We start from the raw sequence: 27,234 nt of genomic DNA, 5'->3' as shown, positions 1-27,234 counted from the left end.
GAGCAGGATGCTCTGTACGCCGGTTCGCCGGCCGCGGCGCTTGTTTGCCAGGCGTCGCAGGAGGTAGAGCCTATCGTGTGTGCATAAGATTGGTCGGAATCCCATTTGCGCTGGATGGAAATGAGCGCATTGTTCCTCGAGGTGGTAAGAAGAGGTGGTAAGAACCATTCTCTCGAGAAGCTTGCAAAGGGTCGAAGTCAGTGAAATTGGCCGCATGTTGCTCAGCTGTGTTGGGGACTTGCCAGGCTTCAGAATAGGTATTACGACGAAGTGCTTCCATTTGGGCGGAAGGGTACCTGACATCCAAGCGTAATTTAAGTTATCGAGTAATTGCTGCTTGCCAGTGTGGTCTAAATTTCGGAGCATCTGCCAGGTGATGCGATCTTTTCCAGGCGCACTGCGCTCATTCACGGACTGCAAAGCGTGCAGCAATTCTTGTAGCGTAAATGGGGACTCTGCCCCGTCATTGCAGGCTGGGGTACGTTTTAGGTATAGGTGAGCTACCGGTGGTGTACGAGGCTGGGGGAAAAACGTAGATGCAGCCAAATCCTCATATTCTGCACTGGTGATGCCTTTTTCTTAAGAAGGCATTTTCATTTTCACGGCATTTTCATGTTTGCGCTCACCTTTGATGGCCGGAAACGTTTCCCAGAGCTTTCGAAGGCCCGTTCTTTCTCCGAAGCAGGCGCAGTGGTTGAGCCATCGTTCGCGAGCAAGTTGCTTTGCGTAACGTCGAGCTTGCGCCGTCTTGTCGCGTACCTTGAGAAGGTCCATGTACCGCCTTCCACCGGCGAGGTAAGCATGGTGCAGCTGCTGCCTAGTATTCCACAGGTTCAGTAGATGTTGATCGGGCGTGGGCAAGTTCTCGTTGACCGAGATATGCCGGGTTGAATCTTCCGCTGCACGCAAAATTCTTACGTGAAATGGCGTGTTCATTTCGTAACGCCTAAAGTTAGCGCGATATTCGTCCCAAATGACAGCATTTGTGAGGCGCGTATGCTGTTTTGCGTTTGCAATATTAAGCTCCAACCAAATTGGGTAATGGTCGCTACCCATGATATCGAGCCCGCATCGCCACTCACGCACAAGACCAGGTGTGCTCCATGTTAAGTCAGGGGATGTGTCCTGCTAGTCCGCGTGAAGCCCATATCGAGTTTGGTAAGTTATGTCGTTCACCAGTACAAGGCCAGCAGCCTCAGTTTCGTCGCTAAAGCGCTGCCCACGAACGGAGTCCCGAGCATATCCCCAGTCATGATGCTGGACATTGAGGTCCCCACACATGAGTATGGCGTCACGTGGGTATTGCGCACTAAGATCCCGTAGCCACGCGAAATTTGCTCGTCTGAGCACACTTGTGTCTGGACGTATATACACCGATATTCCTAGAATTGTCTAGCGTGGTGTCAGTTTGCATCTTACTGCTACCACCTCCTGGTAATCTGTACAAAATGCAGCTGTGTTCAGTGGCGTGTGAGGTACGTCACGACGAACAAACACTGTGGCTTGTGCCTGACCCAATCTTTCCGAACTGTCGTGTCTCGCGGTGTGCACGATAGCAGGTTGAAAGTAACCGTCGTAGCTTCTAATTCCCGGTGGAGTACCCCTTGTCTCTTGCAGTAGACGGAGAGCGGGGTGCCGGATATGGCCAAACAGCAGGTTCAGTTCATTGGCGCATGTTCCCAGGCTGCGGCAGTTCCAATGGAGACGTCCGGACATCTTCACATAGTGGTTGAAGCCAGATTAGAGGTAGAGGTGTTGTTGAGGTCGATGTTTCGGCTCATTTAGACTACGTTTGAGTGGCTGAAGCGAGCTGTAGCAACCGATCAAGTATCTGCTGCATGAAGTTCTGCATTGTGTGCTGTTGTTGCTCCATAAGCTGCTGTATTGTTAATTGCTGACTGCATGGCTGCAAGAAATTGCTCCAAGTGTATGGTGGAATGAACACTTCCTTCTTTGGCGCAACTGGATACGCTGTCCACACAGTTCAATTTTCTGGCAGTATTTTCAGATGGGCAAAGTGCGGTGGTACTCTCAGGGGATCGTGGCTGAAGTCGGTCATGCGTCTCGATGTGGTCCCGCTCTTTCCGCAGTTGTTCCTCTTTGTGTTGCCACACCAAGCGGTGCTCTTTACGTTCCTTGGCTTGGTTGGCAAACTGGGACTTCACAGTTTCAAGAGATTTCTGGAGTTCCGAAATTTGTTTTTGCAAGTGCCTGATCGTCGACGCATAGTCCCGCTCAGCTAGAGTTTCTTCTAGTGCCAATTCCTGCAATGCCTGGTCAATCTCATCTTGGCACGGCGTGATAGTGTTAGAAGGCATGTGTGAAATCGTTGATTTGCGAGCGGCAGAGGGGTATGTCCTATTCTGTGAGACGTTAGTAGTTTCTTTTAACGACGCCGACCTGGCAAGTGAGGATGATGTGCAAGAACTCTTGCCAGTCCTTTGGTGCGACTTCGCTGTGAGCCGCAATTCAGAGTTGCGGATACGGCACCTACCGTTGCTGGTGGTGTTTGCTTGCCTGTTAAAAGCTTCTAGTTTCGGACACTTTGGGTCCTTGGCGAGGTGTCCTCCTTCATTGCAGTATGAGCAGAAGGGCTTTCCTTTGTTGGGATACTCATCTGGACTTTCAGGGTGAACAGTGCCACACTTGGGGCAGATGGCTACAGCTTTTGGGCATATTGCCTGTTTATGCCCGGAACCATGGCATCGGAAGCACACAAATGACGTAATCTTGAAGGGGATCACTTTCGTGAGCGTTGCGCAATATTTGATAACGCGAGGAGGTCGAGAAGACTCAAACGTGATGAGGGCAGAGCCACATTTGCCCATCGGTCTCGCCGATAGAATTTTCACACTTTCCACATCCCGGCGCATGGTTCACCATGACTGGAAGTGGAAGGGCACGTCCGGGTATGGGCAATGCCTTCAGGCGCAATAGTTTGCCTGCCTCTCCTGAATCACAAGTGTGTATGATGACCGTGTTAGCCTGTTCCCTAACCTTGATTGTCAAGTGCTTTTGTAGGTCGAGGTTTTCACATAAAGCAGCAATAGACTAGTACAGCAGTTGTGCGCTGAGGGTCTTGACGTCAAATCGTTCCTTGGGTCGAATAGTAAGGACGTGGCTCCCGATGTCCACACGCTCTTGGGCTTTCACAGGGCGGGTGCATCGCTTGCGACGGTGAACAACTTTTTCCCACAGGTTGGCGTTGCTATCATCCTCTGGCATTATCACCGCTGAGGACCAATGTGCTTGAAGATCATCGGCGATGCGAACTCGCGGGCCCTCATGCAAATGCGAGGGTTCCTCCGTACGCAAGCGTTTTGTGAGGCCCGGAGAGTTTTGTTGCGTTGGGTTGAGCGCGGCCGAGGCCTCAGACGGAAGTGGTGTACCGGGAGCGTTAGGCGTACCGTCCATTACACGGCCTTTCACTAGTATCTAAGCTCAATAAAAGGTTTTCAATCAATATATCAACCAGAGGAGGCCGTGCTAGAATGAGAAGTTAAGGCAGGCGCGAAAGGCCCAGAACAAGGCGGCGCAGGGTTTCCTTCGTCAGTACACCACTTCGATAATATCCTTGTGTTCAATAGGGCAAGGCGATGGAAAATGGTCAGCGCCGTGAGGCAAAACGAGAGAGCCAGCGCTCATTCATAACGTGAGCAAACTCCTAAACAGACACACAGAAGGTATTGACTAGAATACGAAAACTCAAAGGACAACAAACTCGCAGCCTACCCCTAGTTAACACAACAGGGGACACACTCGAATACCAGAGCAACACACTTGCATAACACCTCCAAAAGTGTCCAGTTCTGCACACTACATAAACACCTTTATGAAACACAAATGGCAAGCCTTTATCGGATACTCACAAGTCAACCACGTCCTATAGGTCACAGGTTTCGCTTCATGAGCGGAGGGCTGCTCTAAGTACTTGTAAACGCTCCACTTCATGCCCGGGCAACATAATCATTGACCACATAATGACACAGCACTTACACGCAGACACTCTTCAAACACTTCTCCACCTATATAAAAAGGTATGGCTTTCGGGGCACAATCTAAAGCATTGGAGGAGGCTATTGTTGTAGCTTTCTTGAAAGAGGGCAAGGACCTTTCATCTCCCGCTAGCTATTGAGTCGTTGCCCTGATATCTGCCTGTGCAAGCTTCTCGAGAAGATGATAGACCGGAGGCTGGAATACTTTTTCAAGTACAACGGTTTTCTTGAGAGCTGCAAGTCAGGCTTCAAGGCAGCACGCTGCGCGAACGACCAACTCGTGGCGCTTGAAACGTATATCAAGGGCACGTTCCTACATAAACAGTTATGCCTTACGGTGTTTTTGACATCTAGAAGGCCTACGACTCCGCTTGGCGTTACGGGATCCTCAGTGACCTTAAGTCATTCAGTGTTACGGGTAATATGTTAAACGCCCTCATTAGTCACTTGCCGGAGAGAAACTTTGGTGCGAGAGTTGGTTGCGCACTTCCAAAGGTTCACGTGCAAAAAAAATGGCGTGCCACAAGTTTGAGTGTCGAGCTGCATTCTCATCACAGTTAAGATGAACTCTATTGGAAAGGCATTTCCACCTACGCTATTTTGTACTCTGTATTTAGACGGCGTCCAGATATTCTATAACTCATGTGAGATGTCAATCTGTGAACGTCATGTTTGCAGATTGACATATCACATGATATGTCCGGCTTCGCGTCGAGAAAGTCCAGATAGTCCAGCTTCCCGTCAAGAAACGTGCTGGCTGGGGAGACCAGAGTCGCTTTAAACTTAATGGTGAAAAAAGCTATTGCTTGTTCTGCAGGAAACATGGGGTCCATCCTGACCCAGACATTGCTCTCAGCAGCATGTCAATTCTTGTGACAAGGAGCACAAGTTTTCAGTTGTTGTGTTGGACCACAAACTCAGATTCATTCCTCACATCAGGCAACTTATCCGTAAATGTCTAAAAATGAATATCCTTGTTTCTCTCCCCCCAATCTGATGGTGGGGTCAAAGAACTCCTGCTGCGCCTGTGCAGTGCCTTGGTTGGCTCTCGTTTGGGCTATCGCAGTGTGGTGTATGCGTGGGGGATTAAAGCAGTATTGTGTATGCTCGACCCAGGGCTCTACTTGGGGCTCTAGCCCGGTCCAAGGACTTTACCTTGAATGTAATAAGTGGTTACTTGAGGTCCAACGGACGTACATGGAGCTTCTATATGCTTTTAATATATCATCGATGTCTGGCCATCCTTTTAAGTCAACTTTTTACGATACATCCACATCCCGTGTGCTGATAAATCTTCCATCCTTTTCTGTAACCTTCGCTTCCAGAATTATAGGGGAAGAATCAGTGATTGCTTTCTCCTTTTTCGATACCGTCTATACGCATACAACGACTTTATAGCACCACGGAATGTTCGCCCTGAATCATGCGAAATAACCGAGCGCCCAGATGGTTGAAGATAAATATAAACCCATTTTGGACCCTGTTAATAAGACGTTTGTTGAGCAGGTGCTATTTCAAACAACACAAGCATACTCAAGCTGCAGGGGAAAAATACCAATGTATATTCGGCACACAATACCAAGGGATCGAACAGCCATACGAGTACTTAACCCTTTATGCGACGAGAAGCACACCTTGCTGTAAAAGGTGACACCGAGGTCATTAGCCTCTGCCTTTGGGGGTAGCACTTCACCAGTATTCTTATAGGGGAACGAAATGTTAGTTTTTCTTGTGTATGTAATTACCCTCGTTTTAGAAGTATTGATAAGATGTTTGTTGGAAGCGCACCAGTGCGAAAACGACGAGATTTCTCTATGGAGAGCCGCATACCTTGTAGTATTTGAAACAAATTTAAATATTTTGAGGTCGTCAGCATATGAGAGAAAATTACACACCTTAAATACTAGTGAAACATCATTTATACTGATTGAAAAAAGAAGTGGCCTGAGAACACATTCCAGAGAACACCACTGGTGGCCGCATACAAAAGTGACGACTGCCCTTTTACACTCACAAAACACGACCTTTCACATAAATAAAAGCATAAGAAGATAGGGATGGGTGTATATCGTGTTGAGGCAGTTTGTTAAATACCACATCATGGCAGACGATATCAACAGCATCACTTAAATCAAAGTAAACGACATAAAGTTGTCCTTTCCCCTTCACAGCTGCGGAGGCGTGCAGCATGCAATTAACAAGATTGGAGATGGTCGATCACCCAGCAAAAAAGCCATGCTTCTAAGGTATCAATATGTGGTTCATACTGAACGTGAGTAGCATATGCAATAGTGTCTCATGTAGCTTTGAAGCAGCGCATGAAATAGAGGTTGGCCGGTAGTTCGTGGGGTCGAATTTTGACCCTGACTTGAAAACAGCAACAACTCGGGTAGTCTTCCGAGTAATGGTGAGTTGCCAGTTTTTAGAGAAGTTTGAAATATATACGTCCACACAGGTACAAGGATATCACCGAAAGGCTCAAGTACTGCTGAGGGAATGCCGTCAGTGCCACGCGAAAATGACGCCTTCATGCGCTTTAGAGCTTTCGAGGCAACACTTGCTGAGATTGAGATTTCTTAGCATTTATATAGCCCCAGAGGTAGTTTAGGGGGGCAAGCTACATTTTTCTTGCCTTTCCTTCCCCGTAATCTTAGCCTCTTTGCAAGCTGGATCTTTCCTTCGAAGGGCCCGTTTTATTTCAGATGAAAAGCAGTATAAAAAATTGCTTTTTTTTCTGTTATTAAGGGTACAAATCTGCTGAAGCAGTCGTGGAGAACTTCAGTGAAAAAATCGGTCTGCTCCAAAGCGTCATTGAGGCTGGCTACCGGCGCCCAGTCAGTGTCATTGAGAACATGAAAAAAAAAAAAACAATGTGGTCTTCGCGACAAAGTTTTAACCACTGCTTCGTGATGTGCAAACAGAGATACGCGGCACACAGAAATGATTGCAGGGGGATGAAACTCGTTACGCTTTACCAGAGAACTAAAGCTGCGCGAAACATCGGCGGCATCTAAGTTAGTCAGATAGAAAGACACAGGTCTAAAATCTTCCAACATCAATTCCTAATGGAGTTACACTGCAGTAGTGAGGTAAACGAAACAAAATCTAGTGAAATGTGTCACTTTTGAAGTATAGGATAGTATGCTTGATTAATTATCTGAGTGTCCCATGAAATCCCAGGAACGATGAAGTTGACAATGATCAGAAATTTGTGATTACTGTGAGATGTTGCAACAATCACATCACCACCACTTAGTTTGCCGTGACAAGGATCACGGTCATGCCAGAAAACTTGATAATTATGAGGGAAAAGGGAAGTCGAAATAATACCAGGGCAGAGCTAAGTCTGTCAGAATGATAACAGGAAAACAAGATAAAACAACATTAGAAAAAACTTTGCTGACTGAGTTCGAAGCCCAAAGACAGTTTGGTAAAAAGTCTTAATACAAAAACTACTAATATTTATCAAACAGAAATCAAGTACATAATGTGGCCTACCTAAGCCACATCGGGCTTGTCAGGCAAAGCGTGTCAGCCGACACGCTTTCTTGTAAGCTCTAGCAAAACATTCTACAGCACAGTGTATAAACCAACAACAGATAACCATCCTGTGCTCACGGAATCTGTGTAAAGCTCTTACACCTATGCCATAAAGGCTTTTCAGTTCATATTTGAAGCCATTCTGAAGGAAAAATGTTAAGTATTGCTATCACATATCAACGGCATGTTCTTTTCCCTTAACGTTTGGAACCTCGAGGAATTGCGTAGCATTGCTTCGGCCTGAAGGATCTGACAGGAACGTAAAAAAGTTTTAAACGTATTAATCGAAAAGTACTTTAAGATAAAAGTTTCATTTAGGAGCAAGGTAAAATCGGGCACCGTCAACGTTATGAATACATTGTGCTCTTGGTCAGTACTAGGTCAGTTGCAATGGTGCGCAGCAAAAACTGTAAAATGGAATTGACTCGCTCTATCCAATCTATCCTTTAAGCAGTGACCATATTACTGTAATACGTACCTGGCACCCCTATAACAAGGGTAATGTACAGGGGCCGTCATTAGTAATTGGAACATGGAAGCTGTGAGCGAACAAGCGTACTTTGATTCCAGCGCCGGGCGCACGTGGATCAAGGCACCCGAGGGCGGACCTAATAAAAGCGTCATGTAGCTGCACCGGTAGTAAATAAAAGGAGCAGAAAGCACATGCGTGCCTGCCGAAGGCGATAGCCCATCTGTACCTCTCAAACCCTTTTTTTGACCTTGCTTTGAGCATTGTTCGCAGCATGGCGCTGACAGCAGACACACCTAAAAGTATTTTAAAAGAAAAAATGGCGCTTCAGGTACCTGTCGTTGCGCCACTTTTATAGCAACTCGGAAGCATTGAACACTGCCCGATGTGTCTCTGTTACTAGCGCCATTGCTGGGACCTGTATGCTGGAAGAATGCTCTTGGCCACGTTAGAAGAACTGGTTTGGGAGGTTTAGATGGCGCACCGTCGTCTGGCGCGTATGCGTGTTCTGTGCCTTTCGTTTACCGCCGACGGAGCTGCATGGCGCTCCTGTGAGTTTCGGCCATTGCTTCCGTGTTCCAATTACGTATGACGGCATCTGTACAATAAATTTTCTGAACAAAAACAATTCACATTTTCAACAAAGATCAAACAACACGCATTTTCTGACGCACATAAGCCAGGTGGGAATTCCAAGGCAGCTTGTTGCAAGTTTGTATAGTTTGAAAACAGTTTTTTCTTTGTAAAATAGCGAAATTATTGATTGATTGATTGATTGATTGATTGATTGATTGATTGATTGATTGATTGATTGATTATGGAGTTAAATGTGCCGGCGCTACAAGGGTGATAGGCCGCGCCGATGCAGAGGGCTCCGGACTAATTTTGACTACCCGGGGATCTTTAACGTGCGCGGAAATCTCGAACACACGAGCCTTTTTGCTCATTCGCTTCCGTCAGAAAAGCGGCCACCGCGGGTGTGAAATTTATGGTTTAACATGAAAAATATTCACTCAATGCTGAATTGGCAACTTCGTTTGGTGTCTACGTTGGTAGCCAAAGATAACTGAGCGCAGTGGAATGCAGCGCCTTTGTGTTTGATTGTTGCGAGGAGTTCAGGCATAAGTTTATTTTCTGAGACAGCCTAATGCTAGTGCAATAAAAATACCTTTCTCGCACACGATACTCCAATGCAATGGCGAAAAAAAAGGAAGTAAGGGCGATTTCATAAACAGCTATGCGTTCAGACCGCAGAAAAAAAAGAACGGACTGAAAGAATAGAAGCGCTGACTTTAGATTTCTTTATATACTTTTTGAAACAAATATCAAGCACGAAAGTTTTCAGGGGGAGGTCTGAAGGATATCATTATACATGTGCACTGCCTGGCAGCCGAGCGGCAGCTACACCTTCAAGGGGTCCCCTTCTGTGTTATGTGTTGCTGAACAACACAAACTATCTGTCGTGGCACGAGGCAAGAAGAGACTCTGTTTTACCTCCACAACCGCGCCTGATGACTTCATGATTGTTATGTCAAAATTGTTGCTACAGAATTCCAAATTTCAGCAGTGACAGCCACCTTTCATGAGCCTACCCAAAACGTTTTCTGAAAATATTCGTGCATGTGTATTACCGATACGAAGCCATGCCTAATTCTTCCATACGGCGGGACTCGCAGGCGTTAGGCCTTTTATGATATCTATATATGTAGGCGTAGTAGAGATCGAGGGAAAAGAGTATTGTTTAAAAGGCTTTGCCCGAGTTGAACAGAGAGGGCATCCTATTCAAACGCTTATCATGGTGGCCCAATGCATATTTTGATTCCTCATCCATTCCATATTTCCTACGCCATAATTTACGGGTTAATTGCTCACCGCACCACGTGTTGGCTTGCAACAATTCTTCCAAGGTCGTCAAGATGAAAATTCTTTTTCATTACCATAACAAACATTTAGCTGCATAGTCTCAAATTCATTTCTCCTTCCAGTAGCCTAAGTAAAAAAAAAAAGAAATATCCGTATGGTTCAGTTTTTGTTACACGCATTCGTAACCGAGTTCGGGAGAGATACCCCGGTTGGTGGAATTCCATTTCATGTTTGTCATAGCGTTTTGTTCTCATACGCGCGTATGGAGAAGCTCCGCAGAGTCTTGGATATCTAACTGAGAAAACTATTTAGACGTTCTATTAAAGATGTTTCTCACTTTATAGATAACATTATATGGTAGGGGTGATGTAATATTTCACCGTTATTCGAATCAGGATAAAGAGAACACGCACTGTAGATGCGACTTTCAGTTAAGCAATTCTGGCATTGTGCTCAGGAACAGATGTCTTCAAAATTTTCGCTCTTATTATGTTTGCCTCCTGGGATGTTGTACCATGTAATATTTTTTCGCTTCGTTGCAGCAAGAAAGACGCTGTAGCCTACCGGTCGAAAACTCCCTCGATGTCATCCCTCAAGGAGCGCCTATCCCGGCTGTCCAAGTGTAAGCACAAATTTTTCTCTGTGTTGAACCTGCTGTCACTCTTTATGTTGTAACAAAAGTGTAACATTGAAGTAGTCAAAATTAAAAACTGGTTCTATTTACATGTTATTTCAAAACGCAATAATCGTTTTAGAGTGTAGTGGCAAAAAAGCATCGTGCGCAGTAACAACGACGGAGTCCACGCAGAGTAGGGAATCGACGTAATACAAAGCTATCTTCATTGCATACCTAGGTTGAAATCAACTTGTCTGATGCATTTTTCGTGAGTGTCTTTGTGCTTGGCGTAGAATTACGAGATATAGCGGCCAACTTCCAATGACTCAACCTTCCAGGCGAAGCCCATGCCAGATTCAAGCGCAGAAAACGAGATGCACAAATAAAACGGGTTTATATATAATTTATAACTTATAAACTAATTTTGGGCATATTATTTACATTAGTTAGATTCTACAAAAACTATTACGTTTAAATCGTTCAAAATAATGGCCCCTAAACACCATGCTCAATGAAACATGGTATATTCACAGTTTCGCGAAAGCCGAACTCAAATTTTGTGCCACCTGGAATGAGAAGGACTCCCACACGTCGAGTATGCATCGAGCTCCGAACTTTAACTGACATATGCGGTGGGTTGCCGTATGGTTTGTTGAAGAAGCATGGGTGTTTTTTCACCAAAATTCCTGATGCATAAAATTTATGTGTAGCAACCTTACAGATGCCGCTTAGTTAATGGACTGAAACCACCAAATCCACCACATCGCAGGTTTTAACCACCATTCCGGTTTACCTATATCGAGATATTGCATCATGCTACCTCTCAATCTGTATTTTCGCATAACTTCAACATCCAAGATTGCTACTTCCACATTGTGACAGTGGCGATGAGGTAGATAAATGCAGCCGCAAGGGTTAAAGCTGAGAAGAATGAATTAACGAGACACGGGCGATGCAATCACTATGCACGGCGCAACTGCTCGTTAAAAACACAGCGCAAACGTCAGGACGAAGAAAGCCGTTACTAGCCGTTACTAAGCCCGGAGAGTTTCCCCAGTCGGTGTACTAACCTCACCTTTCCTCGTTTTCCCCGTGCGGAACACCCAGTAGCTCGTGGTAGCACGTCCCGTGGCAGCCAGAGAAGATCAGTCTGTAGGCCCCTCGCAGCAAGGTTACAGGGGGGCGCGACCCCCCCCCCCCCGGCCTCATACGGACTGTACAACATCTAGCCCCAATGACATTTGGTTACAGGGGTATGTCACTCCCCCCGACTTATAGCGATCAGGTCGCTGGCCCCGCCAAAGCTTGCGGTTACAAGGGTCGCCAGTCCCCCGGCCCGTAACGGTTTCCCGAATTTAATCGGTATTCCCAATACAACGACTGTACGCTTGCGGCACTTGCTACTTTCGCAACTTGACTCGCCGGCCTCCTCCCACGCTGGATTACAGGGGTGCGTTACTTCCCCCAGCCAAAGAAAGTCATAGTTGATCGATCTCGACCCGCTTTCCTGCTTCAATCGCATCGCCAAGTGCCGGGTCGACACCCGACCGCCGGACCTCCGCGTAGGACCTAATTCCAGTTGCACCAGGAACCTCCGCAGTGGCGGCCGTTTTGCACGCTCCCAGGGCAGGGATTCTGCGGCCTCCCCGATTCCTCGAGGAGGTCTTGTGGAATTACCGTACTTCCACGCTCTGGCCCCTATGACATTAGGTTGCAAGGGTTTGTCACAACCCCCGGCCTGCAGAGCAGTTCGCAAGTTCAACAGAACGAGCCCCAAGCTATGGTTACAGGGAGGTGCACGCCCCCGGCTCGGTAGTGGTCTACCCATTGCTTCAGCAATGGTACGCCAACACTACGTGCGAACTGTACCGCTTGAGCGCAGTGATTACGTTGCAACCTTGACCCACTGGCTTCCTCTCACGCTGGATTACAGGGGCGCGTTACCACCCCCAGCCTTTGGCCTCCTCCCACACTGGATTACAGGGGCTCGCTACTTCCCCTAGCCAAGAGAGTCATAGTTGCTCCACAAATACCATCTTTCGGGATAAAAGAGATCCTCTGAGAAACTCCCCGTGGCTCTGCACTCTCGCCCCCAAGACTAAAGGTTACAAGGGCTCATCAAGTTCCCTCGGTCAGCAGACCAGTTCGCCTTAAAGGCCCCTTCCATGGTCCGGTTACAGAGGTTCGCTACACCCCCGGCCTCATTTTGTGTACCCATGCTTCAGCATGGCACGATAAAACGAACTGTACCGCATGTACCCCTATGACTTGGGTTACAAGGGCTCGTCACCTCCCTCGGCGAGCCGATCGGTTCGTGTTTGTAGGCCCCTTCCTAGCTGCGGTTACAGGGGCTCGCCACTCCCCCGGCCTCATAGTAGCGCTCACATTGCTTCAGCAACCGTGCGCCACTATAACACAAACTGTACCGCTTGGTGCAGTTGCACTTCGCAACATTGACCCCCCGGCCTCCACCACACTGGATTACAGGGGCGCGTTACCGCCCCCGGCCAAACAGAATCATAGTTGATCCACAGAAATTTGCGACCGCAAATTTTGTTCGAATTACCATTCCAAGCACCAACCTCGGTAGCCACCCAGGCTGTCCGGGCCTGCGTCCGCATCACGCATCGGTGTTCTTGGAAGGCACTTGCCCTCAGAGTGCCTGGGAGTTGCTCCAGCTCCCATGGGCGTTGAATACCCCATACAGTGGGCCTGGCACACCACTGACTCCTGCCATTGCGACGGACCAAAGCAGGACAGCCGAAACCGACCGACACAGCCCAGTCCGCCGGCAGGGGGGGCCACGTGCAGGCCGGCAGTAAGATTCCCCCCCCCCGCTGAACTGTACAGTAAGAGGCCCTTTTGGGACCTAGGCGCATATTTCCAGCAGGTGTGGTCCTTGCTAAAAAACAACCCAAGGTCCAGGAACCTTAGCCGGCCATCGGAGGGTAATGCCGTGGTCAATGCGAAAGCATCAAAGGCGACACGAACGTTGAGAAAATTTTCTCAGCCCCTTCGATGATCGCCTTGTTATTGTCGACCTGGAACTCCACCAAGAAGTCGTCAACAAATCGAAATGTCTTGACGAAGGCATGCCCAGAAAGGGCACGCTCCAACTGCCTATCCACGCTGGCAAGCAGCAAATCACTAAAACAGGAGCCAAGCACGATCCAATGCAGACGCCTTCCTTCTGAATGTATAAGTCACCTGCATACTCAATGAATGCGGACCGTAAGTAGAACTGCAAGAGTTCAAGAAAGGCGGAGACGTTGGTGCAGCATGAATTCTGAAAACGATCTGCACCATATTTGTCGATGGTGTCGCTCACTGCTTCGCAGATGGGGCCCTGAGGTAATGAGTAATAGAGGTCATTTACGTTAACCGAGAAAGCTCCAACGCTTTCATTGCCAAGGGTGCTCAGGAACGATTGAACTTCATGCGGTATGCTGACGAGGAACGGATCGTCTACTGTCAAGACTGACAGGAACCGCCGAAGGAAGAGGCCTAGCAAGTGCTGCCATGTGCCTCTTCTACTGACAATGTCCGTAAACGGGCATCCCTCCTTATGCGTCTTCGCGGAGAAGAAGGCCGTCAAGCTCAGGGCATTGGTTTTTGTTGACAGACGCAGCCAGATTTTCAAGCCCCGAGTCGCTGCACACCTGAATCGCCCGCTTCTTCACTTTAGCTCGCTGGACGTCATCAGCCAGGCGAATGTTCACACGGATAGCATTCTCCACTTCCTTTTTGTACAGTGCAGACGGTAAAACCGTGAATCCTCCCTCTTTGTCGGACTGTGTCAACCACAGTACTGCTTCTCGGAGCAACAAGGTTCTGCCCACTGTTGTACACGTTCCTCTAAAAAAGGAACGAGCTTTCGTTCCTCGATCCTTCCCAATTTTGAAACGAGTTCCCGTTACAAGTTCCTTTATTGCGAAAGGAACGCGTTCCAGTTCCACTTCGAAAATTCGAACGTGTCGTTACATTACGTTACACTTAGGTTTTTAAATTCAAATATAGTGTCGGATAATCCTGGGGCGAAATTAAGTGAGAAATTTAAAACTGACATCGAACAACGCATACGAATAATAACACCGCCGGCAGCAGATTATCTGGAGATAAAATAATCAAAAGAAAATTGCCTAGGCGAATTTTTTCAGGGTGCACCGGACAAACTCCAGGCGGCTCTAGGACATTTCGGTACAGGATGTTTCGGTGCGGAAATTTTGGTGTATGAAAATATCGGTGTATGGGCGTTTCGGTGCATGGACATTTCGGTGCAAAAACTTTTCGGCGACCAAATCATCCGGTGCTTGCCTGTTTGCGACAGCCGTTATATTTTTATTTCCGCTTAACGTGGGTAATGGACAACAATCTGGGGCAGTGAATTTATTTTCATTATTTTTTTTAAATTCTACATTTATATATTTTTGTTACATACCTATTCTTCTCGGGGCACCTGTTATACAGCCGACTGAATTGTTTAGCACACGTTTTTTTTTCGTTTACGACAGGTTTTTAATTTATATTCGCTCTTTTTTACCTGAGACAATTAACCGGTGTTTGCAATGGTCCGAAGCCTTTTTGTATTTTTTTTATTACACAACCTCAAATTACAGAAATAACTTGAAAAATCTTAATACATGCAAAATCTCAACAAACATTAGCTAGCCCCCCGGAATGCAGAAAACCTTATGAAGGCTATTACGTAGGCTGGGCTGCCTTGTAAAATGAATTTACGAAACCCTGGCCTAGGATATTGTCGTGGAGGAAGAACGGGCCTTTTTGAAAACAGCCGCAGCTTCTAATGTCCTAAATATTGATTAAGCGCGTACGGGTTCTGTATACAAACTTCACCCATCCTGCTTGGAGAAACCAACCTAGGTTTTATGTTTACATGCCTACATTCACCACATTTTAATTCTTTGTCCTAGCGCCCCCCCCCCCTCCAGGCTTGCACGCTCGAATCTTGACCAGAGTTCTTTTTCAGTCATATTATTTTCGGTTTCGACTGAAAATCTTAAAGGCGTGGCGAAGTTCACGGTCCCCGAAGCCCCACCACAGTGATACAGGAAAAAGGTTTACATTCACCAGGACCACACGAAACCTCTATAATGTGCACCAAAAAACCACTCAAAAAGCCGCTGAGAACGCAATGGCCACTATCGTTTGCTTTCTACGCCCTTCCGCGCGTCGCGGTCATACCGATGGAGCCCCCACACCAGGAATCGCTCTTTCCTCGCCTTCAATCTCCCCGTTGGGGATTAACTCTTGAGGTCGCAGATATGATGGACACCCCAGGCATACATTGCTTTCTCCCATTAGAAGGAGCAAAAAAATTTAATAGGCTAGTGTGACGAGAGCGGCAACAGTCGCCTTAAAGTTTTCGAAATCCAGTTGACTCAATGGTGAACCACCAGTGACACCCCTCTCTCTCTATCAAGGGAGCTGGTAGACGGCGGGGCTCAGCCTTCCCCTCCCCTAAGTAACGCCACTGTAAGTGCGATCGTTGGTTGGTTAGTTTTAGGTAGAACCGACACCGAATGCAACGAATACGAGATTGATTGAGAACATAATTAAAAGAACATAATTAAAACCGAATGCACACGCACTTAACCTACCTCGTTTTTCTGTTTATATTTTTTCGCGGATGTTTTGCGGGGGGGGGGGCAGAGAGGGAAGGATGGAATAAACGCAGCAGCGTATTGCACCATTGGACCATTGGGTGAAGTGAAAGCAAAGCGCTTTGGTAACACTTAAAGCAGTAGGGCTGTTCACATGAATGTGAAATAAAAAAGGTTGAACGGATGCAAATTAACAACGTTAGTTTTTACCATCTACTACACAAATTGGGTTTTACGTGGCAATACTCCGCCAGGGTGTAGCGTTCATTTCCACACACAGCGGCGCAAGCACAAGTCTCGAATGTAAAATCATATCAAGACACGAAATTGCAATATTAAATCTAAAATGTTCAAAGAATGCCTAGGACACCCCGTGACTCAAAATGTCTAGTCCAAGACGTCATGCACCAAAATGTCCGTACACAGAAATGTCCGCACCGAAACGTCCTGCACCTAAATGTCCGACACCAAAATCTCCGGATCCCGTATTAGACAATCTTTCCCCACCAGGGACCAATTCAGTCGGCCAGATGCGCGTCCGTCCTGGCCTCCCCAAGCAAACGATGAAAGGTGAAAAGCATACTAGCGACTACGCTATTCACCCTTCGAACGCAGCGTAAGTTCAACCAGCATGAAAGCAAGCTCAAGCTGTGGCCTGCTGCGTGGTTACTATTCTGCCTTTGACGTTCGAGGAAGCACTTACGGCTGAAGGGTGGGCACATTGACCAGCTTATAGGAAGAGAAACGGAGTAACGACTCGTCGATTTTTGTACTCGAGCCTAGCGATGTAACGGCAGGAACGCCGTTCCTGTCGTTCCTTCAAAAACGTAACGAGTCACCGTTACAGTTCCACCAACCCTTCATGAAACGGTGTCGTTCCTCCGTTCCTCCAAAAAGGAACTAGTTCCAGGAACGTCGCTCCTTGTAACGCCGTTCCGTAAAACACTGGTTCTGCCTGACCTGATAGCACAGTGGGTATTTACTTCCCTTCGTAAAACATCACCTCCCGCGCTGACACGCCTGTTTACGTCCTCAAGCGAAGCCTTCGAAGCACTGCACCCGATCAGTGAGAGAAGCTCGGTCTTGTCGAGCATTGGATGCTCGTAGAACTTGGGCCCGAAGCTGAGCCCCTTCTCGGCTGGTCTTAGCAGGTCTGGGGTGCCCACAAGGTGCACGTTTTGGGACGGACATACAGGATGAGACTTCCGAGGTAGGGAAGCCAGAACCTTTAACTAAACGAACTCATCCACATGGGATGCAGTAGAAAGCGCTGAGGTCTTTTTCAAGGAGGAGCCTCACGGAAGCAGGCAACACGAAAGCAGTCCTTGAAGAAGGTGAATTGGTGCCACGCCTCAGAGCGTAAGATGCGGCACAACCGCATTCCGTGTCCTCATGAAGGGGCCAGTGGTCAAACGAGACAGGCAACTTCACGTGGGATGATGCCATTCTTGATGGAGTAGGTGTACAAGCGAGTGCGGCACGTCGTAAGGGCGAAAAGGTTGATGCACATCGAAGAGTTTTGCAGAGTAAAAGGTGTTAAAGAGGTCGATGTACGAGAAATGAATTCCAGAAGGGTTTGCTGACGGGCCAATTAGTACATTGTTACGCTAAGAAAAATAAGACGATGATAACGAGGACAATGATAACGAGAGTGCCAGACCCATACTATGTTTGCCGCCCTGCAAACTGCGATAACCAAAATATGCGTGCTTCAACACCACAAAAAAGGGTGGTTGACGGGCGAACCGGCGAAGACATATAGCTCGGTCAAAAATTGCTCCCTCCATTTGTGTTCTGACTCCGCCCCTTTATATGAGCTACTTTTTCTTTCTGTCTCCCGCAACAAACAACGAATGTTCCAGCACCCTCGTTATAGTGGCCGTCGCAGATTGCGTAGCCGCGTATGGTAGTTTTACCGGTCCGGTTTTTGTTTATGCATGCTGTACATAACTTGCAGAAATGCATATTGTAAATGTGAACATCACACAATAAACTCATTTTGTTGTAGGGTTTGTAACTGCCTTAGATTTCATCGGGTTCAAATTTAGCATTTAAACAAAATTCTTCGTTTCAACGTTACGCTTCTTGTTTTGCTACGATCGCCTTGATGGTGGTTGCGGTGTTTTCTTCGTGGCTTGGCGCTTTGGTTGTTAATAAAGTTCCTGTTTTGAGACAAAGATCATTGTATTAGAAGGAAGGAGAGCGTTCTGTGGGCATGTATTCGCCTACATGCTACTCTGCGATGAGGGGGTGAAGAGAATAAAGTCCTTAAAAAAAGCAGGGCGAAAGAGAGAGGAAAAAGGAATAGGTAAAAAATATTGTAACATGGAGTGTTCCGTGGGTCACGTAAAAGTTCAGCTGGTCTCACAGGATGACAAAGCATAGTTCTACATTGTCTCTGCGACCCCGATGTCGTGTAAATAATCAAACAGTGCATCTAACACTTTTCGCTGGGAAGATGGAGAATACCATGGTCCAAGAAGAGCTTTCAAAGATAAAAGTCCGTTGTTGAGGCACTCGATCATCCTGGCGATGTGGTTCCTTTCCTGGTTGTACACCGGACACTCTGATAAAATGTGCTCGACAGTTTCTGGCAAACCACAGTTATCACAGTAAGGTTTTGTGGTTTGACCGAAGCGATTTCGGTAGGAGTTCGTAAGTGCTCGTGTTGAAGACCGAGCGATGATAGAGCGTCTCAACTCGACGTGGGATCCGCTCTGAGAGCCTCATTCTCAGGTCAGAGTTATATCATGCAGAAAAAGGTGGTGAGTTTCGGGAAAAGGCCAGAGGCGCTTTCGTTACTCTAGGGCAAGCTGCTTCGCTAGCGCTGCAGCCTCGTGCTTTGGAAAGAAAATTTTTCTTACATTGCCAAGTTGTAGCCCTCTGCGAGCCGCCTCACCTACTGTTTTAATTACTGCAAGCGCGCTTTGAAAAGTGCTCTTTGCGTGTGGTAGATTGTGCGGTACTATTTTTTTACCCGCTGCGCTGGCTCAGTGGCTATGGCGTTTTGCCGCTGTGCACAAGGTTCCGGGTTCGATTCCTAGCCGCGTCAACCGCTTTTTTGATGGAAGCGAGAAGCAAGAACGTCTGTGTGTACTGGATTTCGGCGCACGTTAATGATCCCCAGGTGCGCAAAATTAATCCAGAGCTCCCCACTACGGCGCGCCTCATCACTTGCGCTGCGAAAGCGCATTAAACCCTACAATCAATAAATCACCGCTAATAAAAACGATTGTCTTTATTGGGCTACTTCAATGCAAAATCTTCGTCTGTCTGTCTGTCCGTCTGTCGGTCTGTTTGTGACTAAATTCATTCTCCCGCCTAAATTGAAACAGATGCTGCGCAATAGTCTTATCAAAGCCCTTCACTGGTCTTAGGTACTCACTGCCAAATGTATACGTGTAAGTCGGGTGTTAATGTTCATACTTGCCAACAGTGTTGAACAAGAACAAGGCATTACGCAAATATTCGGCACAAAATAATACATAAGTAATATATGCAGTGTTCCTTTTAAAACAATTTACGGATGCTTGGTTTTTACGATAGCAAATAAAATACCATATCAACTGCAGGAAACTGTCACCAGACACGCTGCGGTAGGTTAGGGTCTAAGGCGTTGCGGTACTGAGCATGAGATCGCAGGTTCGATTTCAGGCCGTGGCGGCCGCTTTTCAGATGGAGGCGACAAGCAAAAATACCCGTGTGTACGAGATGTCGGAGCACGTCAAAGATTCTCAGGTAGTCAAAATTAATCCGGAGACCTCTATTATGGCGCCCGCAATTGTCTGCGTTGAGTCGACGCGTTAAACCCTACAATCAATCTATCAAAACCGTCACCCGCTGTTGCATGCGCTGCCTGGCGGCATTTTAAAAAATCAAACGGCAACAGCAACAAAAAGTTCCAGTAGATAGGTTTTACGTCCCGCTGAGAACGTGGGTGGAGCAGGGCAACGTGCTTCCATAAATATTGTAGACATTGTAGTAGGGTGCCTGTAATCACGCGCGTCTCCGCCGTACGGCAGCTTTGGTATCGAGGCACTCGGCGTGGGGCTGTGGAACGCGGTAAATTTAAGTTGACTTGAGCATACCCGTAGAGTGTTACCTTTGGAGGACGAGGACCAAGACGGGAGAGGAAAAGCATAAGAAGTGACCGGGATGGAGCCGGAATACTTTTGCTTGCCTGGGACGCCAGTCGAGTATCGTCTTCCGTCGACATTTGCAACGAAAGCAGCAGAAACGCGGCCAATTTTTTTTCGTTCATGTTGAGTGAGAAGGGTTTTTTGCTATAGCTACTTGTGTCTGTAATATTGCTTTCCTTTGATGTATTCTGCTCCTTTTTTGAAGTGAAGTGAAGTTTGTTTTTCTTTTCATAGAAAAGAGACAGAGGAAAACTTTATTTTTTTTCTAATATTGCGGTAGGGGGGGTGGAATCTGTAAGGCGCCTCCGTCCGGGCTGCTCCTGGTAGCACTTCGGAGGAAGGTCACCAGGTCCCGTTGATCTTGGTGATTGCAAGCTGTAGCCAGACACCCCGTAGTATGATGTGTTCTGAGTGCCAAGGTGTTTGTGCGTTCCAACAATATATGTTCTTGGTTAAGTATGCCGTTGCAGCGGCTGCACTGGGGGGGGGGGGGTGTTGTGGTCCCATGTCGTAGTCTGTGTATTAATGTCAGTGTTTGTAGTGTGTTTGTGCATGTCTAAGTAGTGTTTATTCTTCTCTGTCCAACAAAAGACGGGGGGGGTGGATACTCCATCTTGTGGTGAAGGTACTGTTTCAATTTGATATTACGATGGGAGTCAGATTTCAGGGTTTAGACATGCTCAGAGGAAGCCCGGATGAGCGCTTCACGGGAGAAGTGGATTGGCTCGTTTGTTCTCTGCTAATCCTATGTGCCAATGCAGCCAGTAAGATCTGGCCTGTCTTCTTACTGCGGCTAAAAGTTGCAGTGAAGATGGGAAGGTGTTTCCGCTTTGAAGTAGGTGGCATGCCTGTTTAGAGTCCGTGTAGATATTTGTAAGAGAGCTGATGGTCGTGGTTCGGCCTATTGCGAGTGCTATGGCTAGCATTTCCGCGTATTCCTGAGTGGTACAGGTTCGTGTGTATTGAGGTTTTGTCCTCTTTGAGGTTCATATACGCTTTTGCACACATAGGTCCTTTCTTGGCTGCATCCGTGAATATGTGTTTTTTAGTGGGGATGTCTCACAGCCTTCTTTGAATAAAATGCCGCTCTAATTTGTCCTCAAGATGAAACCGACGCAAAAGGCAGTTAAGCCTACCGAGGACTCGGTACTTAGTACATAGAAGGTGCAAGCATCAAATTACAAAACTGATTTACAAGCAGTAACAATAAAAATACAAAGCAAGTGCACAATAATACTCAAATATAAGTCGATACATGTACAAGTACAATTTCGCACACACGAGGTTAAAAAAGTAAATCATTCGACTCAAGTATTTGTGTTTAGTATAGTCAAGTATAGAAATATTTACCTTGGTGACGTTTCTTGACAGGGCCGCCTGCAAACGGTTACGTCGTCTAGCTACGCCAGTGTCCGATCGAGCGTAGCTAATTGGGGCTGAGGTCCGAGCTCAGTGAGCACACACTTCATCTTCTTCACAAAGCACGGCATGGAAAAGAACCTTCTGAGAATACTGTCCACCAACCACTATCCTTTGTGAGGACATAGCCACTTGGAAAGTGTCCGTTTTCTGGTGTTCCTAATCTTCACTGCGATCACCCCCGGCGAGACGAGGGGGCAATCCTGTCCACTCATGGTGACGTCAGATCAAGCGGATAATAATAGGGCTTGAGTCGCTGCACGTGCAGAGTGCAACGGCCATGGCGTTGAAGATCCGATGCAGGCCTAACTGACTCTACGACAAAATTAACGGGCGAAGGGCTTTTGATAACACGGTAAGGACCATGGTATTTTGCCATGAGCTTCGAAGGGAGACTTGTAGTGGGACATGGCACCCAAAGCCTAACAAGGGAGCCCGGAGAGAGATGGCGTGGTGCACTGGACGCGTCGTGGCAAGATTTCTGTAGCTGCTGGGGTTCAGAAATAACTAAACGAGCGACCTGCTGGCATTCCTGGATAAACTGCGAAATCTGGGACATCGGTGTGCACTCGGAGGGGTCAGGGTGGTGTGAAAGTACCGTGTCCTGCGTGCAGGTTGGGTCTAGTCCGTAGAGCAGAAAAAACAGTAAAATACCAGTAATTGTCTGCGTCGCCGTATAGTACGCATATGTGTTGATCGGAAGAACCTGATCTTAGTTGTAAAGGCGTGATGAAATATACATATACAGCATGTCTCCAAGAGTGCGCTTGAGACGTTCTCCTAGGACGTTGGTTTTCGGGTGGTACGTTCTGGTAGTGCGAAAAACTACGTTGCCCTCTACCAAGAGCGCTTTGACAACTTCAGATAAAAAAACAACCTCTGTTGCTCAGCAGCTCTCGTGGAGCTCCGGAGTGAAGGATAAAGCGACGGAGACGAAAGGATGCCACCTCCCGCGTTATGGCGGCTGACAGAGCTGCTATCTCGCGTATTGCGTTAGATGGTCTACCGCAACGATAATCCAGCGGTGTGGTCTAGATGTGCACGGTAGTGGCCATTAGAGGTTGTTGCTCACTCTATCGAAGAGGCGCGCAGGGCACGGCAGAGGCTTTAGTTCGCTCGTCGTTGTTGGCGGAGGAAACTTACGACGCTGGCAGTCTGTACAAGAACGAACCTATTTGGTAATGAACGTGTACATTTCTCGACAGTAAAAGTTACGGCGAACTCTTTGCTATGTTTTCGGGACACGTCCATCGGCACACTGAGCGTCCCCGTGGAACGAAGAGCAGATGTGCAACCGTAAATGGCGAGTGATGACAACGAGCCATTTGCGACCCTCGCACAAATAGATTTAGCGGTACAGGAGTTGGTCACCGACTGCTAAATCGACAGCTTGGTGGTTAAGAGAGCGGTTCGCGGCTGCTGACAACGGTCATGACGAAATTTCTACAATGAATTGGATGCACGGATCCTTTTGCTGTTCATCAGCCCGGTCTATGATATCAAGAGGTGACCGAGCGCACTCCACAGAAGATAAATCGTCAGCGTCGGACGATAGAGGAGACCCAGAAAGGGCGTCTGCATGCGTGTGCTTGCGGCCGGACCGGTATACAACCGGTATATCGTGTTCTTGCAGCCGTAGAGCCCAGCGACCAAGGCGGCCGGAGAGATCCTTTAGCGAAAAGAGGCAACAAAGGGCGTTGTGGTCCGCCACTACGTTGAATGCGCCTGCGTAGAGGTACTCCCGAAATTTTGTAATAGCCAAAACGATCGACAAACATTACTTCTCGGTGGCGGAGTAGTTGACTTCTGCTTTAGTGAGGGTATGGCTGGCGTAATTGAGAACGTACTCCTCGAATCACGCATTCCCTTGTGCTAGTACTTCGCCCATACCGACACCGGTATATATTTCCGTGCGAGCGTTTGGATCGAAATGTCGTAATACAGGTGGCGAGGTAAGAAGGTGGCGCAATATATCGAAGGCTCTGTCGCAGGCAGGGCACCAATCGCTGATCTCTTTCTTACCACCAAGGAGATTTGTCAAAGGCGCAATGATGTTGGCGAAATTGCGTACAAAGCGCAGGAAGTAAGAGCAAAGTCCGACAAAGCTGCAAAGTTGTTTCATTGTCGTCGGCTTGGGAAATTCCGGCACTGCTCAAAATTTTGCTGGGTCTAGAAGGACGCCGTCTTTTGACACCACGTGGCCTAAAATAGTAGGTTTTCGAGCACCAAACTGGCATTTCTTCAAGTTTAACTCTATTCCCACCGTGTCAAGGCAAGTCAACACCTGTTTGACACGGGTAAGATGTATCTCAAAATCAGGGGAGAACACGACAATGTCATCTAAGTAACACAAGCATGTTTTCCACTTCAGGCCACGCAATCTGTGGCCCATCTTCTTTTCGAAGGTCAATGGTGGGTTACACAGCCCAAACGGCATGGCGTTGAATTCGTATAGCCCGTCAGGTGTGACAAAGGCAGTTTGTAGACGATGCGCCTCTGCCATAGGGACTTGCAAATAGCCGGCTCTTAAACCGAGCGAAGAGAAAAACTCCGCTCCTTGCAAGCAATCGAGGGTGTCATCTATGCGAGGAGGTGGATATACGTCTTTTCGTGTGATCTTGTTAAGCGCTGGTAGCCCATGAAGAAGCGAACTGAGCCGCCTCTTCCCGTCACGAGCACCACGAGAGAGGCCCTGGGGCATGTCAAGGGGCGTACAACGTCGCGCTTGAGCGTGTCCACGACATGCTCATCAATGAGTTGGCGCTCCGTTGGCGACACGCGGTATGGTTGTTGTCTCAGGAATGCGTGGGAACCGGTGTCAATATTGTGCGAAAGAGTGGATGCCCGATCCAAAGGGGCTTGTTGTGCATCGAGATAGTCTCGGAATCGGTGTAGGAGGTTGAGAAGCTCGTCCTGTTTGTACAGGAGCTAAATCATTGTCTATGGAACGTAAAACGACATAGGCGTCACAATTCCTAATAGGACCAAACTCGGCGAGGTGCAGAGATGCAGAGTTCTCACATGCATCGACGATGAAATGATCTGATCGTCAGCGGGCTCGATGTGGCCAAGACATTTACTGCGAACCAATGTGGTGGCGTATGATGACGGGTTTGAAACGAGTATCGTACCGAGACCAGAGCGAATTTGAAGGACGGCGAAAGGTAGAGGCCAACATTTGCGTGCTCTGAAGAGTGTCGACGGCGTAAAGAAATCCGTGGTGTCTGATAGACAGCCACAAAACACGGAAACAAGTACAGAGTTCCCGGGCGGAATGTCGGTATAATAGCTAGCCATCAATTTGGCGGTACGTTCGGGTATATCAGTGTCGTCAAAGGGGAACAGTTCAGCCTCACCGAATGATAGCGTGATGTCACGACAAGTCCCAACTGAGAATGATAACTTGCGAGCACAAAGGCCAAACCGTGAAGTGGATGATATAGACGTCCTCCTGGATTGTACGTCGGGCGGTGCACGTGACCAATGTTTTTTTCTCCTTAAGCATTCGCAGTCCGGAGGGTGAGGCCAGAAACCGTGGTACAAACGTTTCTCAAAGAACGACAAAGTTTTTCACGGATTACAAACACAGCGGCACCAGTATCAATACGAGCGAAACGGGAAAACCTTCTACGTAGCGTCAACCATGTTGTTAGGCCTTGGGCGGATGGCGATCCCACAACCCACCCCAAAAATGTGGTGACGTTTATTGAAAGAACCGCCTGCAAACCATCACGTCGTCTAGCTAGGCGAGAGTCCGAGCGGGCGAAAAGGGCGTACTAAATTCATTCTTCGGCGATACAGCCGAAGAATCAATTTAGTGCGTAGATTCAAGAGAGAAAGCGAAAAAAGAAAGAGGAACGGGACATCCTGATCGGAATTAATTCAGCACGGCCGACGAGCCGTCTATGAAATTTAGGAATAGATGGCGTGACACCCTTCCCCATTGCGGTGGCCTAGCTTCGTGCCTCCAAAAGGCAAAAGCACTAGCAGGTTTCATGGCAGTCCAAGATGCTGCAGGGGAGCCTCCAGCAACCTTCTCCGATGATTGCAGAATTGGTGGCAAGAACTTAAGAAATGTTTATCCGTTTTAATTTCATGGCAGAAGTGAGACGAGGGTGAGGTTGTGAGATCTGCCCGATATTGGTACCGTTTAAGTGGGGGAACATCACAATAAAACAAGGTCAGCGAAACTTCGCACGAGCGAGTTTGGCAGAGGCTTCATTTCCAACGTAACTAGGATGTGCGAGTTAAGGAGAAATGGGCAGCCCGTGATCAGACACGTCCTGGGCCAACAGATATTGGCGATAACGGGCCAGCAACACTCCCGTGAACGGGAGAAGCATGTCCACAATCGTTAAGCCAATGACATTTTTGGAAACGGATCAGCGCCTTCATTAAGGGCTAATCCACAGTGTCCTGGCAATCAAACAAACCTAATATCCAGCACATGAGTAGGAAGACGGGTATTTCAAGCATGGAAATGACAGTTTTCGAGGAAATAGCCATGCACACGGAAAGAAAGTCAGTGAGCACCATCACTGAAGATTTCACGAGATATAGTTTCAGGACGGCAAGAAGAATAGCAAAACATTCTGCATAAATTATGGCAATATACTTAGGTAAACGCAATGAAAAAGACCACTTCAATGCCGGAGAGAAGAGACCCACCCCAACTTTCTCATTTTCCCCTGAACCGTCGGTTGCAATAACAACGTGGGATGGGAACTCAGTTTGGTAAGCCAGGAGAATGTTTTTCATCAAGTTAGTAGAAAAAAACGTCATTTTTGTGAAAGCTATTAGCAAAAGAAATCTTCAGTACTGTGGGTTGAGACTGCAAAATTGTAACTGAAAGGAGGGAGACCAATAAGAACCGAAAAACGCGATTGCATGTTATATAAAAACCGGAGCTGAGGTCTGCGCTGAGTGAGCACACACTTCGTCTTCTTCTTAAAAGACCGCATTGAACATGACCTCCTAGGAAGACCGTCCACGAACTGCTACCCTTCTGGTGTTCAGAATGTTCGGTACAATTTATTTATTTATTGTTTTGTTTTGTTATGCATACATAGGGCCAGTTTCATCAGGGATTTCAGTAGGAAGAGCTGGACCATAAAAGTTTTTATAAGTACACATTCGAGATACACATCGAAATGGCTTTTGGACCGAGGGAAGGATAAAAACACGAGTCAACAAAAGTTGCTGGTTGAAAATAAGTACAGTGACTTGAATAGGGTTTGACCCATTGGCATATGCATCATGTAACTCAACAATAAGAAAGCAGAATAAGGTTAAGTAATTTGTCAGGGCAAATTTGCACAAACACTAAGAAAACATGATCAAGAATCACCAACGTATTTTACGTTCTCGTTAATTCAGTAGTAAATATTGCTTGAGTGGAGCTATACTCAGAAGAAGGAATATGATGACATCACACTTCGCTGGGTTCAATTTACGCACAAACACACAAAGGAGAATCAACAAAAGTTTTCCAGTTGCATATTACAAGGTAGTTTACGACCAGTGTTAGAAACTTGGCTAATTCTGTAGTGCTAGAAATATTCGGGTTTAGTTT

General features: G+C 47.3%; 2 protein-coding genes across 3 annotated transcripts in view; both read left to right on the top strand.

Annotated features, from left to right (window-relative positions):
• The window catches only part of LOC144162552 (receptor-type tyrosine-protein phosphatase T-like), a 616,771-nt gene that overhangs the window by 187,660 nt on the left and 401,877 nt on the right, over nt 1-27,234 (top strand). The window lies entirely within an intron of this gene.
• The window catches only part of LOC144162167 (receptor-type tyrosine-protein phosphatase epsilon-like), a 128,549-nt gene that overhangs the window by 37,826 nt on the left and 63,489 nt on the right, over nt 1-27,234 (top strand). The window contains exon 12 of the mRNA XM_077692647.1: nt 10,410-10,489. Within this exon, the coding sequence (XP_077548773.1) occupies nt 10,410-10,489 (80 nt within the window). The remainder of the gene's footprint in view (nt 1-10,409; nt 10,490-27,234) is intronic.

This window comes from Haemaphysalis longicornis, unplaced genomic scaffold (genome assembly GCF_048455015.1).
Source record: "Haemaphysalis longicornis isolate Haplotype H1 unplaced genomic scaffold, Haemaphysalis longicornis Haplotype H1 scaffold_12, whole genome shotgun sequence".
In the NCBI taxonomy this organism is placed as follows: Eukaryota; Metazoa; Arthropoda; class Arachnida; order Ixodida; family Ixodidae; genus Haemaphysalis; species Haemaphysalis longicornis.
This window is presented reverse-complemented; position numbering and strand designations above follow the sequence as displayed.